The sequence below is a fragment of the Tachypleus tridentatus genome, chromosome 6 (genome assembly GCF_004210375.1).
Source record: "Tachypleus tridentatus isolate NWPU-2018 chromosome 6, ASM421037v1, whole genome shotgun sequence".
NCBI classification, from domain to species: Eukaryota; Metazoa; Arthropoda; class Merostomata; order Xiphosura; family Limulidae; genus Tachypleus; species Tachypleus tridentatus.
Window position 1 is genome coordinate 47,748,192 of NC_134830.1, and position 20,334 is coordinate 47,768,525.

The window sequence follows — 20,334 nt, forward strand, 5'->3', positions numbered from 1 at the left end:
GCTTGTGTGCATGGCTTGTGATATATATATAAAATCAAAGTTATCAACTGTTCATTGTACCATACATCTCTGATTGAGCAACGTTTTCTGATAGAGGGAAGTAAATACTAGTTACAAAACACTAATATTGAATAAAAATATGTAGGTATTTATTTTGTAGGTAGAAGACTTTTGAAATGTTGTCCTCTCTCCACAACAGGTAGTTGCTGTCCATTCTACAAAGTTTCATCATGAATACTCTCCCTAAACAATCTATCAAAGAATAATTAAGTGTATAGATTTTATACACATTTCAGTCAAGCAAAAGTGCACCAATCCTGAGCTCCAAGTTTTGTAGTCTCAGACATAGGGCTTGTGGCTCTTTACATTCCTTATTATAACTTAATTAATCAGGTGCTGAATACCATAGAAGTGTTAAGATTGAACTATAAACACTTAGTAATTCTGTTCCTGCTGCCTAGTAACTAAACTACTTAGGGTTGTTTTAGCTCAAACTGCTTTAAAATCCTCCAAGTTTTTTTTTCTTTGGGATAGGAATTCTAATATTAAAACTCAAAGGTGTTAACTTAATGGTTTTCGCTTTTGTACATACAAAGATAGACTTTTGTCTGGTCCTGAGTTTCCTAAATCTGTGTATTAAGTGACCTGATAATGTTTGAAAAGCAGTAAAGTCACAAAAATTATAAAACCTGTAATTATTTTTACCTAGAACTGCATCAGTTTGAGTGTACAATGCATGTTGTTGTTTACCATAACTAACAACTTAGGGTTTTTTGTATTCTAAATAGTTGCAGTTTCAGGATAGATGCCTGTTATTTCTATCTCAAACTGAGCTCTCAGTGCTTTAATTACCTTAGTTTTTATTATATTTTGGCCCTTAAAGTTTCATAGAACAGGTGTTTGTCAGCTTATGTGGGTGGTTTTTACTCTCATGACAGGTCAGAGGTTGTGTAATCGTATTTGTTGATTACCATTCAAAAGTTTATTGAATTACTATTTTATGTCCTTAACTTTGGTATCAAATTGTAGATTATAATCTACAAGAACAAACCTAAGTATTAGTTTTTATGTATCATGTGATATGTTGAATGCAGCACTGGTTCATACTAGATACTTATGATGTCAAAATACAAAGTCTAGTTTTGTATGAATTAGGAATTCAAATTACCAATACTGACAAGCTAGAATATAAAATAAAAACTTTTTATCTCCTGTTTGTTGAGAATTGTTGAGGTACTGAATCAAAAACAATGGCCCCCTGCTCACCTCTTTCCATTTTTTAGAAATGGGCTCTTGTATATAACTTGTTAATAATCTGTTGGAAGCTTAGAATATCTCCTTAGTAATTATCTTAGCCATTTTCAAATAAAATGGCATTCTCTCTTTCTCTCCAATCCTTTCTGCTGGTAAATTGAGTTTTATTGTCTTCAAGATTTTATTATTTTGGATACAAATGCAGCTTAGTTACTAAACTTGATATATTATAATGGAATTTTATGGTATTAATGAAGTAATTTACGATTTGTTTGGTTATTCAAATGTTTATATATAAAACCTAAAAATATTTCATTTCACATTCTACTTGTTTGAAATTTCTGAAGGCTTAGCAAGCTTCGGAAGGCAGCATTCGAATACAAAGGTTTTAACTGAAAGAGATAATTGTACACTTTATTTCTTTATTTACTGTTCTGTGTTTTAAGAAAATTAAATTTAAGAACTTGTTTGTGATTAGTACTAATATATTTGCATATACAACTTATTCTAAGTGAAATATGACTGTAGTTTACCAAACACTAGTTCACTATAATACGGTCAAGATGGATAACTTTGTAACAACTAAAGGTTAGTTGTATGTTACTCTATGTGGCAACATGAGTGCACATGAGCCTTGTCATTGTAGCTTCTGTATTGTTAGCCAGGCACAGCTGAAAGGTCATTAGAATACAAGTAATTTGTATAAATACATAATGTTATAAGATTTAAGCTGTTTAGTCTAAACATTCATGTTTTTGTTTTATAATCTGTAGTCATTCTAGATTGAAAAATGCATAATTTACTGAACCCATACAGGGATATGTTGGTGAAAATAAATATAGTTTTTTCCATAAGAAATGTGTGATAAAACTATCTGGACATTGTTTGGATTTCGAAGGTGTAATTCTTGTAATTATCTGCTGCATAAAAGCACATTTAATTTTAAATTGAAAAGTTACTTTTCATGTTTGATAGGCAGCATGCAAAAGTTAAGAAAGGCATGAGAAAAACATTGTTTTAGAAACTGTAATACTTAATAAAAAATAAATGATAATTTGCATATGAAAGCATCATGTTTACTGACAATGTGAAAAATTTTGTGAACATATACTTACTACTTTAAACATAATAGCATAAACTATAACAAGCATAATACAGTTATGAGATCTGTCCCAGGGACTGAGTCCAAGCTGAAAAAGTTAACATAGCTGACCTGTACTCCCAGCAATTCCCATGAGAAGTCACATCTGCTCGTCTGTCAACTTGAGTATATATAATAACAGAGACTGATAGACTCAAAACTTGCTCAAGAAGGTGAATGTCTGTTCAACAAATGATAAAGATGATCTTCACTTCATCAGAAAATGATTCTGATGCAAGAAGTGTTATTGAAGAGACAGCCCTGCATGTGAAAGTGCCATTGCAACCAAAACAGAAGCAGGAAAGTTGATGGTACAAGTAGTAGTCCTGGACGGTCCTCTATAGTGTCAGATGCTTTACCAGTGTCATCTCTGACTGCAGGGGTTAACAGCATTCCATATAGCACAGTACCAACCACACTAACTCCAGCTGCATCATGAGTGCAAGCTGGCATATAGGAGACTGAGAAGGATGGAACATCATGAATTCTAGAGATAAAATGAAAATATTTTGGCAAATTTAAAATTATACACAGTATACAAAATGCATCTGTAGAATCTGCACATAAATGAAAAGCACCAATGGTCAATGCATCTCTTAAATACATCATTGAAGAAGAGATGCACAGACTGCAAAGTGATGATTCCTAGAAAATATCTTTGGAGGAATTGCAAGTATTTATAACACTGGTATATGTTTGTGGGGACTCTTATACAAAAGCATTTAGTTGGAGAATTTTTCATCTGTGTAATGGAGGATTAGTTTTTCTCCACAGATAGCAACAAGGAATTGATTTTCAAAATTCTAGATAATTTTGCATTTTGACTTGAGCAATGAGACATGCCTAACTTCAAACAGATAAATTTTTCCTGACATCAGAAATATGGAATGGCTTTATTTAAATTAGTATTGTGTGCTCCAGCCATAGAAAGAGTGTTACTGTAGATGAGTAGCTGTTTCATACAAAAAGTAGGGGCACATGGCAAACAAACAAAATGAATTTGGAACACAGTTTTAGCTGACAGCAGATGTTGCCTCAAAATATCTTCTGAATGGTTTCTCCTATATGGGAAGATGAAATTTGCCCAACTGGATAGACACTGGCAGGCAGTGCAGAGCTAAGGCTAACAGCTCAATAGTCTGTAGTCATAAGTAGTTCTTTACTTTGCTCGAGTTGGCAAAAAAGTTGCAAGAACACTCACACTTGTTGAAGAAGAGAGCTGTACATCAGCAGTTGGTAGTAGCTGGTCCTTGTTGGTTGCTGTATTTTACAATGTCCTGGATTCGGCAGACATCATTTACATTTAACTCCTGTTTTGCACAAGAAACACACAGAGACAAATATAAGTAAGAGGTCTTCATCTTGAATCTAATCTCAGAGCTCCCACAAAAGTACATTAAAGAAAACATTGCCAAGCAGCTAAATGGAATAAGAACAGTGCTTCAGATATATAAATGTGTCGTGTGGTATATGCACAGATAAAATATAAAAACATCTGACCTGGGTGAAAGATGTGTTTGGTGAATACACAGCAGAAGTTAGTTATTCACCTGAATTGTGTCACACAGTTTATATTGTTTGCATTCACTTTATGTAGGGGACGTTACTTACCCTTCTTTACAATTTCTTTATGAACACGTGCTGTTTGGAATAATTTACCCACTACTTTCTATTTAAATTTTCATATGTGAATATAGCTGTTTATACCTGCTAACTAACTTTTATTTTGATATGTTTTACTTATTATAATATTTATATTACTGAACTGTTGTAGTTTTGTTTTTTATAGTTGTTCATTATAATTATGTCATTCAGTTATAATTACACTTGATGTTCCAAATAAAACTTCTGAGTTGTATCCATTAAATTTAATAATGATATTGTAAAGTGTAGCAGCCAAATTGATGGCAGTATTTTGGTTCTAGGTATGTGTGAGACCCCTGGTGGTTCTAGTGCTACCAGATTTAGCAGATATTGTGGTTGACATGTTTTTATATGTTCTTCTGTACTTTAACCCTTAAGTTTTTAGAATTATACATCTAGAAGCACATATCAATAAAGGTTTATTTCAGCACCAAACACATGTAATTCAAAAAGTTGAAATATGTAACTAAAATTGTTACACTTTCTAACTATATTTACCTCACATTTTATCATTATTGAAATGTCTCATATTTAGGACAAAAGGCATTTTTTATGTGAATAGAAGTGTATTAATTGAAAAGAAATAAGTCTTTGAAGAATTATATTTTACAATTGTTGAGTTGAAAACAGTTTAAGAAAGCCTTTATACTCCAAGTATGCAGATAACTGGAAAGTGGAAACTTTCAATGTTGATGAGCAAAGTAAAAGAAATAAAATTTGTTTTGTGGCTCTCTTCCCATCACTTAATGAAAGTTGCATGTTCTAGTTCTATTGTCTTCTTCTTCTAGTTGTAATGTTTAAGCTCATCCATCTGCTATTTTGATGTGTTTAAGAGAGTTTTAAAGTTAGGTTAACTATTAGGTTATGTAGAAATAAAAATTGTGTATATTTATTTTGTATTTCAACTATCAAATACTCCATATTATTTTAGAAATATTTCTTATTTATCCAGTACTGTCTCATATCTTGCAGCTACTACTTTCTCAGTGTCCATGGAAGGAGTACAAGTCGGATACTGGAAGAGTTTATTACCATAATGTCCAGACAAAAGAGTCCAGATGGACCATTCCTAAAGAACTGGAAGAACTAAAATGTATGTTAAAGGAAGCTGTCAAAGTTATCTTTTAATATAATTTTGCATATTTCTAAATTAAAAATCCTTCCAGGTTAGAAATTGTTATTGCATTTGAATGAAAAAATATTGTTACTGTGGGAAAAGTGTACTAATTGTGTTTTTATAATTCTTTCATGAATGCTATGGAAAGTGGAACATTTACTATTTTTGTATTTAAATAATGAACAAAATGTAAATTTTATGCAGTAGAAATTGAACATCATGTTAAAATTATTTTAGTTTTATAGTTTGTCATGTCATATTATTTCCTCTTGTGTGAACTTTGCTCCTTTTGTCTCACAGCTTTGATTGCTGCGAAAGAAGATGAGGACAAGTAAGTTGATGTTACAAATAGACAGTTTTAAGAAAATGTTGAAACCATTAAATGGAATCTTATGTATAAAAGAGAAGACATGTTTATATATGATAATAATTTATAAATGGTGGCATATTTCTATTTTAAAAAATTTCTCACAGAAAAATCTCAATTACATATTAGAAAAGTTATAAAAATGTTTCTACATCTAACATTTATGACTGCTACAATTTAGAAGAATTTTCAAATTTTACAAAGCTATTCTGGGGCTACAAAATATTATCTTTCACTCTGTGATAAATGAATCACCTAATAATAGAACTCTTCACTTCTACCTGTCTGTGTAGAGCCAAGCCTCAAACAGTAGAAGAGGAACCTTCAAGTCCAGGGGTTACAATAAGCACACCTAATTCTGTAAGAGATTCTCCAACCTTACCAGAGGTGAACTTGGCTAATATCCAGCTTCCTTCTCAAGCTGCTCCTCCTGCTCCTCCAACCAGTGATATTGTTGGAACCCCTGATATAGAGGAGAAGTAAGTAAGAACTGTTGTGTTTCGTTGTGATATTCTTGGAATCCCTGATATAGAGAAGTAAGTGAGAAATGTTGATGTGTTTTGTTGTGATACTTTTGGAACCTCCGATATAGAGGAGAAGTAAGAACTGTTAATGTGTTTGGTTGTGATATTGTTGGAACCCCCATTATAGAGAAGTAAACTGTTGATTTGTTAGTTGTAAACTAGTGTTTGTGATATTGTTGAAACCCTTGATATAGAGAAGTAAGCAAGAACTGTTGATGTGTTAGTTGTAAACATGTGTTTGGTTGTGATGATGTTGGAACATCTGATATAAAGAAGTAAGAACTGTTGATGTGTTAGTTGTAAACGTGTGTTTGGTTGTGATTATGTTGGAACATCTGATATAAAGAAGTAAGAACTGTTGATGTGTTAGTTGTTATACAGGATAATAAGTCAATATTAAAATGTATTGGGTAACAAACACTAATATATTGTTGTTCATATTGTTTGTATTGTTGACCTGAAGAGAGATGAATTTGGTCTTCCTTTGTTTTATTTTGTTTCATACTGATCAAAACTTTTACATAGTTTTGGTTATTGTTATCTTATGTTTTATACATAGATTTTCCCACTTTTCTCGTAATACCTTAGTTTTCTTTATTTCCTAGAATCATTTGTCTCTTTGCCATTAGCTTTAGGCCTAATGAGTGCAATTGAAAGAGGATCAGTGTTTTCACCTGGGAAAGTTAACAATGGAAATCTTGTTTGTCTTACTTATTGGTAAGAAGTTGACACAGTGAAGCTATTTTGTTGTAAGTATCTGTATGAGAAATTAATATCAAATATCCAGTAGACTGCAATGCTGTTCCAAAGTGCTAAAAGTCCATTTGTCAATAAAGGGGTTTATATTTGTCATCTAAGAAGGTTTTCAGTCACCTGAGATGACTGGATAACCAGTAAAATGATCCCTGTTTATTTGATAAACAGATCTGGTGAAATATCTTGTTTAACAGCACTATTTTTAAACAGATCTGTTGAAATATCTTATTTAATAACACATTTTGTAACAGGTCTGTTGACAGTACAGATGATGAAGTCAAGGAAATGATTGCAAAGCCTCTTATCTTCAAAGATAAAAAAGAAGCAATTGAAGCTTTTAAAGAGTTGCTTAGAGAAAAGGTAATTGAATCAAAGTGTATGTAAGCAGTTGTTTTATACCTTGCCCATGAGATTCTTTAAATTGTCAATACATGATGGGTTGTAATGCACTAATAACCTTGTAAATGAAATGTAATAAAATTAACATTTTCACCAGCTGGCATGAAGTATGTAATTTATGAGTCAAGGTACAGAAAATGCTGCAAACCTGTCCACAAATAATTTAAATTTTTTATTAAGAGTGTCGTGTGTAATTATCTTGTGAAATTAACCAACAATAAAAATCTATCTTACAATGTATCAAATATAATAGCACCATAATGTCTGTAACTAGATTTTGTGAAACCTGTCTTAGTGGTCTCTAATGATGTGTCCACAGTAACAAACACAGTGGGGCCACCAAGGTAGATTTCGCATGCCCACAGTAACAAACAGAGCAGAACTACCGACTTTAGAAACCTTCATTAGAATAGCTCTTGTTTTCTTGTAAAGCTGTTTTTGTATTTTTTAATATTTTCTCTGTTTTTTACATTAATTTCCTTTGTTGAAAACTAATGGAAAGAAAATATTTAAGTATGCTTTAATTATAGCCTGAATGTTTTGTTTATTCACTTACAAACAACATTTCAGACTTGTATGTTCCTGGAGGTAATATTTTTAATTATTTGTATATAGATCAACTGTTCTTTAAAGTAATGTAGTTAGCCAATGAGCAAGCAGTGCATGTTAAAATAATGGTAATTTTCTGGAATCTTGTCAAACAAATAGAGGTAGATTACTTCATAAAGCACTTTGATTTAAACATAAGTCTGATTTCATGCATTTAGTTCTATAAGGAGGAATTTAAACAATGCAACTTGGTTTTAAAACTTAAATGAAACTGATTTCTGTCTGTAGAAAGTTCCTAGCAACGCATCATGGGATCAAGCACTAAAGTTGATTGTGAATGATTCTCGATATGGAACTCTTAAAAAACTTAACGAGAAGAAGCAAGCTTTTAATGCCTACAAAACTCAGAAAGCAAAAGAAGAAAAGGTGATATCAGTTTCTTCTTTCTTGGGATAATTAGTTAATGTTTTATTATGATACAAGTTTTTTTATTTAGATATGAGTAACTGTCAAGATAATATTTTTTGTGGATAGAGATAAGGATGGTGTAGTGTGTCAGATATTTCTCTCTGGGTCATTGAATGGTGTAATGTGTAATATATTTGTCACTGGTTAATTTATTGGTGTAGTGTGTCATTCTCACTGGGTAATTTATTGGTGTATTGTGTCATTCTTGCTGGGTCATTAAATGGTGTGTGTGTCATTCTCGCTGGGTCATTAAATGGTGTGGCGTGTCATTCTCGCTGGGTCATTAAATGGTGTGGTGTGTCATTCTCGCTGGGTCATTAAATGGTGTGGTGTGTCATGTATCATTAAATGGTGTGGTGTGTCACGTATTTCTCTCTGTATCATTAAATGGTGTGGTGTGTCACGTATTTCTCTCTCTATCATTAAATGGTGCGGTGTGTCACGTATTTCTCTCTATCATTAAATGGTGCAGTGTGTCACGTATTTCTCTCTGTATCATTAAATGGTGCGGTGTGTCACGTATTTCTCTGTATCATTAAATGGTGCGGTGTGTCACGTATTTCTCTCTGTATCATTAAATGGTGCGGTGTGTCACGTATTTCTCTCTGTATCATTAAATGGTGCGTTTCTCTGTATCATTAAATGGTGCGATTATGTCATTTTTCTCTCTGTATCATTAAATGGTGCGTGTGTCACGTATTTCTCTCTGTATCATTAAATGGTGCGGTGTGTCACGATTTCTCTCTGTATCATTAAATGGTGCGATGTGTGTCATTAAATGGTGCGGTGTCATTTTTCTCTGTATCATTAAATGGTGCGGTGTGTCACATATTTCTCTCTGTATCATTAAATGGTGCGGTGTGTCACATATTTCTCTCTGTATCATTAAATGGTGCGGTGTGTCACATATTTCTCTCTGTATCATTAAATGGTGCGGTGTGTCACGTATTTCTCTCTGTATCATTAAATGGTGCGGTGTGTCACATATTTCTCTCTCTATCATTAAATGGTGCAGCATGCCACATATTTTTCTCTCTATCATTAAATGGTGCAGCATGCCACATATTTTTCTCTGTATCAGAAAATAGTGTATCAGATACATCAGACTGAATGGTGAGAAGCAGAGCTGGGAGATTATTTCAATTAATTGATATAATCAATTTGTCTTAGGTAAAATAACAGGTTTTTTGTAATTATAGTAACATTATTTGATGTTATTAAGTTAGTGTTTTGATTATTCAATCTTAACTAAAGTGAAATATTTCTTTATTCTTCATCTTTAATAAAGTTTGTGTTACGACTCATGAAAATAATCAGATAATCGAAATTAGTACACCCTATTATAATAGTTTTTGATTATTCCAAATACCTAATTCTTTATATAAAAAATATTTGATTAGTTTAGTGTAACTGACTGAAGAGATTTCAGCTCTTTTGTGGATATTAAATATTTTGTAACTGAATATGGAGTATCAAACACCTTCAGAATGAGTAATGGAAGAAATTGTATGTTATTTTTTTACATGAACAGGACCTTACAAATGGGATTCATTATTTGTCATTAAAATTGAAAATGACTGGGTATTTGACTATTAGTTGAGTTGAAACTGATTGAGTATATCATTATTAATTGACTTGAAACCAACTAGATATATTAAATAGTGCTTTCTGATCATCATTAAAGAAAGGAAATTGAAATTGTATATTTTTGAAGGTTGTATTTATTTTTTTCTATTAACATTTGGTCCAGTTTTAAAACTTGAACATTACAACTGAACTTCCGAGAATAGTACATAACAGTAGGATGTAGAACTTGTATTTATTCTTTACTGAGAGGTTTATTACAAGATTTGCAGTGAACAGTAGGAGGTACAACTTGTGAGTATTGTTAACTGAGAGTTTTTTTTAACATGATTTACAGTGAACATTGTGGTGTAGGCCTTGTGTTTAATAGGAGGTTTATTACATGATTTTCACTGATAATGCAGTGGTTGTTAGTGTCTATTAAACAAGAGTTGTTTAATGGTTTTTCTTCCTTTCTTATCAAATGTAGGAAGAACAACGTTTAAAAGCCAAAAAAGCCAAGGAAGATCTTGAACAGTTTCTTCAGACAACTGATAAAATGTTATCAACAGTGAGATACAGGTCTGTAGAATTAATTTAAGTACATTTGAAATTTAATAATGTAATCATATGAATACATCAAGTGTAGTCCTGACTGTTAATAAGGTGTGTTTGAAAATGCCATTCTGACTGTTAATGTTTGAATTCGTGTTACAAAATTTCACATGGAAACTATCTATCTGTATTTTTTAAGTAAATGACATTTGAAATATAAATATATTCAACATATTTTCTTTCTTCTGATTTTAATTTTTATTTGTCTGTATTAATCCTGTAACAAGATTATTTTTATCTAATTAAGTCTGTTATTCTTGTTCTAAAGTTCTCATTTGCACATCTATTGTTTTATTTGTACAATGATTTCACCTATTACTTTCAAAGTCTCTGAGAAAAGATAAACATTTATTCTGTTTTTATGGCCCACCTGCAGTATCATATTTTTGGAAATTTACTTAATCTTTTTATATAAGAAAAAAATAAAAATAAAAGACAAATTAACAATCGAGTGTTTTTGTGAATTTGTTTACTGTACATTGCAACCATTTTGTTAGTTTCAAAAATGGAAAGAGATGAACAGGGTCACTGTGCTTGATTCAGTACATTAACAATATATCAGTAAAATAAAAAGATACAAGTTTTCATTTTGTATTCTACCTTGTCAATATCTGTAATTTGTGTTTCTAATTCACATGAAACTATAGACCTAGTATTTTGACATTTCTGAAATTATTCATGTAAGCTATAATGGTTTTTAATGTATGTGCATTTTAGTGGTTCTGGTATCCCCTTTATTGGTTTAGATTACTTCATCTGCAGTAACTGGTGTTATCACTCATTCCATACAGGAGGTGCCTGTATTGGTCCAGTTTTAAAAACTTGAACATTACAACTGAACTTCCGAGAATAGTACATAACAGTAGGATGTTATATAAAATACGTATAAAATACATTAATACAGACTGAAATGACTACAATAAAGTTGTTTTAAGATTTTGTTAATATATCAAAAATGTCTTCTGGTGGTACAGCTGAAACTCTATAGCCTTGATGCTAGAATCCAGTTTTGTTACAGAAGACACAGTAGTCCAATATAGCTTTGTTTTTAAAACACACTTAATGAAAAGTCATTGTTCTGACATTTATTAACAGGCACATACATATGTACAAGCTGTAGATCCTTAAAATTTGAATAACATTACTAATGCTTAAGTAAAATAATAAATAATACATTTCTTTTTACTGACATAAACATTTTCAATATGTTTAACAATATTATCTGTTGTATTATAACTTACACTTGAATAAAACAAATGCAAGACAGTAAGGTGAAAATATTATACCATTTAGGTTACATAGAAACTCATTTTTATGGTGTGCATGGTGATAACCTCTGTTGGTCACTTGTTATAGTATAAAACATCAGTTACTTTTATTTTAGTACTTCAGTGATTTAAAAATAGCATTTGATATTCATTAGACTTTTATAAACTTTATTTTTATGCTGTGATTCAGATGTTAACGAAAGAGTAAAAGAAGTTAATTTCAAGTAAGTTTATGAGAGTAGACCTAGAATATTATAAATTGATAGCAATCTTAGTTACCTTGAAAAATATCTAGAACCAGGATTTTCTATAAATACAGGTGTGCCAGTTAATAATGTAAGTAAGCTTGTACAGTGAATCAGTTATAGATTTAATCATTCAGAGAGTGTTTTTGTCAGTGTCTTACTTGTTCAGGCATCCATGAAGTTGTAGAAGATTATATGGTATGTTAGTTTTGGTACTTGCATTTGAGTTTCATTTGTAAAATTACTTCAGCCTACAACTTAAATGTTACCAAAGTTAAGACATTTGTAAAGAAAAGTTAGGAAGAAATAGGTTAATCTGTTATTGTTGCATTGACTTGAGTTTGAATTAGATTCAGCAGATCTAGATTTAGTCATAACTGTAAGTGTTCTTTAACCATGTATTGGTAAACATTAGAAGTTTTTATTCATTTTATTGTAACATTTACAATAGTGCAGATCACTTACAATTAAATATATACCAGTTGACTGAAGTACATGTGAGATGATTCTGAAACAAACACAACTTGATATACATCAGTTGACTGACTCAAATCTTTTAGTTTCAAGTTTCCTTATTACATTGAATCATATATTACATTACTTTGATTTTTTCTGTATAGATAACTTACACCTTCTATTAATAGGAAAGCTGAACAACTTTTTGGAGAGCTTGATGTGTGGAAAGCAGTACCTGAGAGGGAAAGGAAAGAACTTTATGATGATGTGTTGTTCTTTTTAGCCAAGAGGGAAAAGGTTTGTTCATAATTGTATTTGAAATCATGAACATTTCACTAGAGAATGTCAAGAGGCTTACAGTAGCTCATAATTGTATTTGAAATCATGAACAAATGATACTGTACTGTACTTAAAATTTTAACAGAAGAAGGTGCTAATAACCAGTTTTGTAAAAACAGTGAAAAACTTAATCAGCTAAAGTTCATAAAAATGTTCACAGTAAACTAAATGTTTATCATATAAGGTAATGTTTGTATTTCAGTTTGTTTTTACTTTCTGCTTGTCTTAATTAGAAGTAATCTTTCAGGAAGAAGCAAAAGCCTTACGTAAGAGAAATATGAGAGTCCTCAGTGATGTTTTAGATTCTATGACCAGTATTACCTACCGTACCACGTGGCAGGAGGCACAACAATTACTGCTAGACAATCCAACCTTCTCTGAAGACGCAGAATTACTTGGTATTGTGTCCACTCTTACATTCAAGATTTATGCTTAGTTATGTATATATTAATTTATTGTTGTTCTTTGGCTCTTTACCTCATTCTCACAATTTACAGAATAAGTGAGACATCTTTTTCCATAATGCTAATAATATTACTTTTTTCCAAACTGTAAGGATAATGATGAAACCTGTATTTTCCACTCCTACAGGGACAGTATTTAACTAAATTGCATATAACTTGACACACACAAAACCTAATGTGAAGTTTCATTTAATGTTTGTATACACTCATGGACTGTGTGAGGGATGATGTTTAGTAAATTAGTATTAATTTGAACATTTAAAATTTGCCTCATTCTCTTTTTATTCATGTATTTTTCTAATGTTCTTCAAAGATTCCATATTATTAGTTTTACTATGTGTGATATGAATCAGTATATTGTTTTATATTCAAGTGGTTCCTTGCTACTGTAAGTTGAACAAACAAGGATATTTACAATATCTATCAAATATTGAAGTGGTTTATTGTTGTGAGGTGGACATAACTATATCACAACAAGGTTTACATTATATATTAGTCTGGTTGTACCATTATTTTTGTGAACAAGATTTTTTGCAAACAATAGTTTGACTCAAGGTGAGTTTCTGTTCAAAAAGTATAGTTTGTTTTATGTAAATAAAAAGTACTTTCAACAGAATATACACACTAACATATTTAACAAAGATTTGTCATCTGTATAGTGTATTGTACTCATTTAACTTTAGTAAGTTACATGATGTTTTCTCATAGAAGAGTATGCCTGAATCTTACAAGTAGAAAAATTAACAAAAGTAATACAAACAGTAAACAGACTAAAATATTTCATGTCCCTAATTAATCATGAAATATTTCAAAACTCCATCTTGGAATTACTTAATACCCTTCATCATGCAGACTCATCTTTGAATGTCTGATTTGTGGGACTTTCATCACATGTCTAAGCTTAATACATCTTGTTCTAAGGGTTATTGGTGTTAGCCTACTTCTGTGGTGGTTAGTGGTCTTAGCTTATTCTTATGTTAGTTATTGCTCTTAGGCTGTATTCCTTTGGTATTATTAGTTTTAGTTTACTTCTGGTGTAGTTATTGACTCTAAGCTCTGTTCCTCTGATGGCTGTTGGCTTTATGATGTACTCCTAATGAGTTGTTTTATTTCTGATAAAGGTGAAGAAAGATGCTCCTTGAAACAACTATATGTAGCATATCTGTGACCCATGTAGATTGTTATTAAATAAAATTATATTAATTTTTATTTACATAACATATAGAAGGTGAAATTCAATGCATCATATCTCTTGTATTGTTGGTAAATCAGTAAGTTTACTTTTACTTAAGGGATGGACAAAGAAGATGCTTTGATTGTATTTGAGGAACATATCCGACAGTTGGAACAAGAGGAGGAGGAAGAGAAAGAACGTGAAAGAAAGAGGACAAAGAGACAACAGCGAAAGAATAGAGAAGCCTTTATTGTATGTTAGCTTGAAAACATTTGTAGGATTTGAAATTTTTATGATTAAGCAGAAATTCTTGTAGCCTTAGTAGAATTATGAATAATTGTATACATCATTAAACATTAATCTTTACCAGATTGAACAAACAGTAGAAGTTCTTGATCATTACATATTTGAATGTAATTTAGGAGTTTTAATAAGTTAAGTTTTACTGGACTATGTAATAGTAAGATGTTGGATATCATCAGTTATCTTTAACTGTAGAATTATAATGAAGTAGTATAGTTTAAGTTTTACTCTACTGTACGTAATAGTGAGATGTTGGATGTCATCAGTTATCTGTAACTGTGGGAGTTATTGTGAAGTATAATGTAAGTTTTAGAGTTTAATATAATATTTTGGGGAAGATTAAGTTATAGAAAAGAAATGAACATTATGTATTGACAGTTCTCTTTTTACATGTGTACTCTTTGTAGGAACTTCTGACAGAGCTACATGAACAAGGAAAGCTCACCTCCATGTCTCTTTGGGTAGAACTGTATTCTGTGATAAGTGCCGATCCTCGTTTTGGATGTATGCTGGGACAACCTGGTAAATCCATTGTTTGGTTTCAACAAGTGTTTACAGAAAAGGTTAATTGGCCTATTTGTAACTCGGTGGTTCCCAACCAGGGGTGCGAGATAACATTTCAGTTGTTTTTTTGTTTATATTAAGGTTACTGTCCTATATATTCAAAAATATATTGCTATCAATAACAAAGTGCCATGCTTTGAGAAACTCCTAAGAAATAAACAGGAACAAAAGCTTTTAATCATTAAATTTAAATTGGCTTATGAACATTTCAAGTTCAAAGAAATTTCATTTCATGCATGGATGAAAATTTATTTTTTTTAGGCCATGTAGGGTTTGTGCAACTTTTAGTTTGTTGTAATATTTTTTTCTTTTCCAAATGTTTCATTTATATATAATTAAAAACTAATTACAAAAATTTGTTTTGGCCACCTTCACCTTTATTCTTAAATATATAATTACTATGAAGGGTGCAAGAACATATTAAATTTTTTTAGGGGCGTGGGGCATAAAAAGGTTGGGAACCACTATTGTAACTGTTCTAGAACCAGTTTACATCTAATTATAAATTCTTGATTATTTAAGTAAGTGCTTTTTGTCTGTGTGTGTATCATTTAGAACTATTATATTCTTAATGTAGTTGGAATGAATCATAGATGAAGGTGACAACAATGTCCATGTAACAAAAACAGAAAACATTGTTTTACAATTTTATTATTGTTACCTATTTCACTTTGTTCTTGTTGAGATATTGAGCTACCTTTGTCAATAGATTGTTTCCTTTATGACCTGCAAATACAGTCGTATGAAATTAAGCTTTAAGCTCTTTTTATGGAAAGGTGAAATGGTAAAATAGGTAGATTAAATACAGTTCCTGGTAAGTTAATCATATTTATTTAGTGTTAGCATATAGGGTGCTCAGAAATGGCTACTACTTTTATATTTATTTCTACGTTACAAAAATATGTATGTTTTTCTAATGTTGTTGGTAGATTCTTCTAAATTATATTATGAAAATGATTCAAAATGTAGTCCACATAGATGATAATGGGTTTGCATAGCTTGTCTTCACTTGTACACTTTTGTGACTTATTCTGTGCCTGCATTTTCAAATGATGTCAACTGCTAAACATTAACATGAAAATAAACATACTTTTTCATTTAAAGCTGAAACGTAAACACGCATGCACTTGCTTCATTTGTCACATATTTTTAACCTCTGAAATCTCCTAGAATTTTCCAGGTGTTCTGAACCTTTATCTTTGTCATCATTATGACCCACAGCTCCCTCTAACAAAGCAATTAATTAATAGTAAAATAGTATAACTAATAACAGAATGTTTTGTCAGGTAAAAGTATATTACTTTCAAAAATTTCAGAAAATTGTTTGTAAAAGTTTCTTACAATTTCAGAAAATTTTTAAAGAACATTTTTGTCTGTATGTAGTACATCATTTCATCATTTAATCCTTTATCTTTTTAATGTTATCAAGATGGTTTTTATTCTAATTTACATGTCTTGTTTATTGTATTTTTACAAATAGGCTGTACTTTATTTTCAAATTTTGTTCCATATAATTTCCGGTACAAGTGTTCCACTTTAATAGTACTTAGAGGATAAATTACTCCTAAACCTTTTACTTCTTTTACAATCTGTGATTTCTCTTAAAATGAGCCATTTTATGTCTTTACATGAAATGCTTACATTTGGTATTGTATTCTAGCATTAATATAATTTTAACATAAACCTTTGCCACCAGATATATAATTGTAAAGCTTATTAAAATAATATCTTAAATGAATATTGACAAGAAAGAATGTTTCAACTCTGGTTTACATATTATCACTGTTTCTTCAGTTCTAATTTCTAAATACCTATTTTCATGTCATATGTTTCAACAAACATGTATTTATGCATGTATGTAGTTCTTAATGGTTCATACACTTGATTGTCATTCTACTAACATAGTTTTCCAGAAGTACGTCTGATTACAGTGTAAGAATTGTTTTGAATGAAAACACTTGTAACACAAAAATTTAGAGTATGGAATTATTTTATGTATTTTTTAATATAGTTAAAGTAATCTTTGAGCAAGAAGATACATTTATTATTTCATAAGAGTGTTATATAAATTAAATTTAGTTAATAATTTCTTACCCCTCTGTGTGGATTCCTGTACGTGGTGAGGGGACCTCCAGGGAAGGTTCTGTTCTTTCAGTTTACCTCCTTTGGGATCTAAGCATCCACCCAAATGTTTGCCATGCATGGTGACCCGTGAAGGGGAGGAGAGGATCCTGGTGGTTGTGCAGTCCAACCCTAACACACCACTTTGGCCTTGAATTCCTGTAGACGGACAGCCTTTGGGTGGCCCCCCTTGGGTCAGTCGGCTGGTCCACTTGGGCTAGAGTCAACCAGCACCAGTGTTGGAAGTTCTCAACGGGTGTTGTGGACATTGTGTTTGATGCTGGTGTTTGATGCAGGGTGCTTACAAAACCCTGGCGTTGCTGCAATGTCCTTGCATGACATTGTAGTGCGTCCTCTCATAGGGCTCCATGGTGGGTGGGGTCAGTGGGTACCAAAATTTTCCTTTTTTTGTATGGATCCTTCAACAACAAATTTAAATAAAATAGTGAAAAAACAGTCAATAGGTAAATGACCACATCTTGAAGACTCTGAACAGCAATCTTCAACATCCGTAACACCTGTACCTCATTTTCTTATATTATGTTCTCTTTCAGAAAACCTTTAGGGCAAATGTCCCCCTTTTTTATACAGAAGGGACTAGAGGGGCTTGCTGGCTCTCCAAAGTCAGTAAAGAAGCTTCGATCTGGAGACATTGGTTGAAACATCTATATCCCAACACAGTGAACTGCTCTTGAATTCAAAGGCAATTGGGTATGTACCTATTGAGGTTACCTATCATGCTACCGTGAATTCGTCATGAGGTGTTATTATTGAGAGGGATTTTAAGAACGTCCCCGAATCGGAGATTCTCGCTGGTCTCTCCACTCAAGGAGTGCAGTGAGGCACATTTCCTCTCGCAAAGATGGAGTTACACTGCCAACAAATATCCTTGTTTTGACATTTACATCACCATGTGCACCTGCCACCATCAAGGCAGGTTATGTAATTTGCAGGGTACGGCCGTACATTCCAAACCCTCTCAGGTGTTTCCAATATCAGAGGTTCGGCCACTCAAAGACGTTATTTCGTGGTTCCCTGACATGTGCTCATTGTGGTGGCAAGGACCACGATGCCTATGAGTGTGACACGGACTCGCATTGTGTCAACTGCAATGTTTCCCACCCTTCCTATTTTCGTTCTTGCCCAAAAGAGGTGCAGCGTTTGAAAATAATCATAACATTAGTTATCCTGGGGCTCGGAAATTGCTCTCCACCACTCCATCTCAGACATATGCTGCTGCAATTCATTCCACACCTACAGTGTGAGTGCAGACAGATCTCTCTGTACCTCCAAGAGAATCATTTTCAAAACAAATGAAAAGCCTTTTGACCTCCATGGTTAAAAAGGTTGATGAATTGACTTCTACACCCATCTCTGTTCCTTCCATATATTCCAATAAACCTCAAGATCCACATCCTTCAGTTTCCAATACAGGCATTTCTTCTGATACATCTTTTTCTCCCACCCCACGATGCAAAACAATCATTCGTTTACGTCCCTCAGTCACTGGAATCCCAACAACAAAGACCTGCCCAATCGACCCAGAGTAGGATCCATGGAGGTTGATAGACATCCTCCGAATAAGGACAATAAGGAAAAAAGATGTGGTCATAAACAGAAGGGTTCTCCAGCCACTTCGCCTACCCGTCATTAAAAATGGCCACTATAATACAATGGAACTGTCGAGGTTTACATTCTAATCTGGATGACATCAAAACACTGATTGCTTCCTACCAAGTGTCTTCCCTTACAAGAAAATATTCTAAAACCTGCTGATACAGTCACCATTTGGCAGTTTTCTCTGAACAGAAATGGCAGGCTGTGTGATGGACGAGTACATGGAGGGGTGGCACTATTGGTTGATCAGCATGTGCCCACCCTGTCTTTGTCACTCAACACACCCTTGGAGACCGTAGCCATCCGTGTTTCCTTGGGTCGTACCATCACTATTTGTTCTCTCTACCTGTCCACTGGAGAGACATGATTAATCAGACCTTGATGCTCTTGTTGAACAGTTGCTGTCTCCTTTCTACTCCTGGGGGACTTTAATGGACATTATCCTCTCTGGGGATGTGCTGTTATTGATGGGAGGGGTGTATGTTCTTTGATCACAACCTTTTTCTTTTCAATACTGGTTCTTTCACTTATTTTCATGCACCTAGTCAGTCCTTTACTGCTATTGATCTCTCAGTTTGCTTCCCTTCATTATTCTCCCATTTTTCATGGAGGGTTGACAATAATCCACTAGGCAGTGATCATTTTCCTGTACTTTTGAGAGACTGGGCATGGTCGATGCCACCCTACCGACGTGCCCCAGTGGAAACTGGATCAGGCACACTGGTCTGCTTTCACTGCTCTCATAGAACTTGATCCTGCCATCATGAATCAGCTATCAATAGATGGCTGTGTGACAGCAGTAACTGACTGTATTATACAAGCAGCTGCTCAGTGTATTCCTAAAACCTCGACATGTTTTCCACGATATCCTCATCCGTGGTAGAATCCTGCTTGGCACGGAAGGCTCAAAAACGGGCTTGGGATACTTTCCGTTGATATCCCACACTTTTGAACCTCATCACTTTCCAACGGGCCTGTGCACATGCTAGGTGTGTAAGACGTCAAAGCTAGATGGAATCTTGGATTAAGTTCTCTGATGGTCAAGAGGAAGCTGATGTCCGGCGCATCGCCAATACTCTCGGTGAAAGCTTTTGCCAGGTATCTAGCACTTCTGCTTATTCCTCCATCTTATTGGTCATCAAGACTGGGGCAGTGCGTTCACCTCTTTCCTTTCGAACTGACTATCTCATTGACTATAATTTTCCTTTTACACTGGTGGAGCTGAAAATGGCCCTTCATTGGTCTTGAAGTACATCTGTTGGACCTGATGATGTACACTATGACATGCTGTGCTATCTCTCTCCTACTTCTCTTGGTATTCTTCTAATTGTTTTTAACCAGATCTGGCAGGAGAATGTTTTTCCTGATGCCTGGCACCAGGCTATT

The 20,334-nt window shown here is 32.9% G+C and overlaps 1 protein-coding gene across 5 annotated transcripts in view; it reads left to right on the forward strand.

The window, feature by feature from the left end:
• Prp40 (pre-mRNA processing factor 40) overlaps positions 1 to 20,334 on the forward strand; it is a 64,959-nt gene that overhangs the window by 22,267 nt on the left and 22,358 nt on the right. For all 5 annotated transcript variants that reach the window (XM_076504501.1, XM_076504500.1, XM_076504502.1 and 2 more), the window contains 10 exons: positions 5,012 to 5,132; positions 5,457 to 5,487; positions 5,817 to 6,002; positions 7,055 to 7,163; positions 8,040 to 8,177; positions 10,273 to 10,364; positions 12,555 to 12,663; positions 12,953 to 13,103; positions 14,462 to 14,595; positions 15,054 to 15,168. In XM_076504501.1, the coding sequence (XP_076360616.1) occupies positions 5,012 to 5,132; positions 5,457 to 5,487; positions 5,817 to 6,002; positions 7,055 to 7,163; positions 8,040 to 8,177; positions 10,273 to 10,364; positions 12,555 to 12,663; positions 12,953 to 13,103; positions 14,462 to 14,595; positions 15,054 to 15,168 (1,186 nt within the window). The remainder of the gene's footprint in view (positions 1 to 5,011; positions 5,133 to 5,456; positions 5,488 to 5,816; positions 6,003 to 7,054; positions 7,164 to 8,039; positions 8,178 to 10,272; positions 10,365 to 12,554; positions 12,664 to 12,952; positions 13,104 to 14,461; positions 14,596 to 15,053; positions 15,169 to 20,334) is intronic.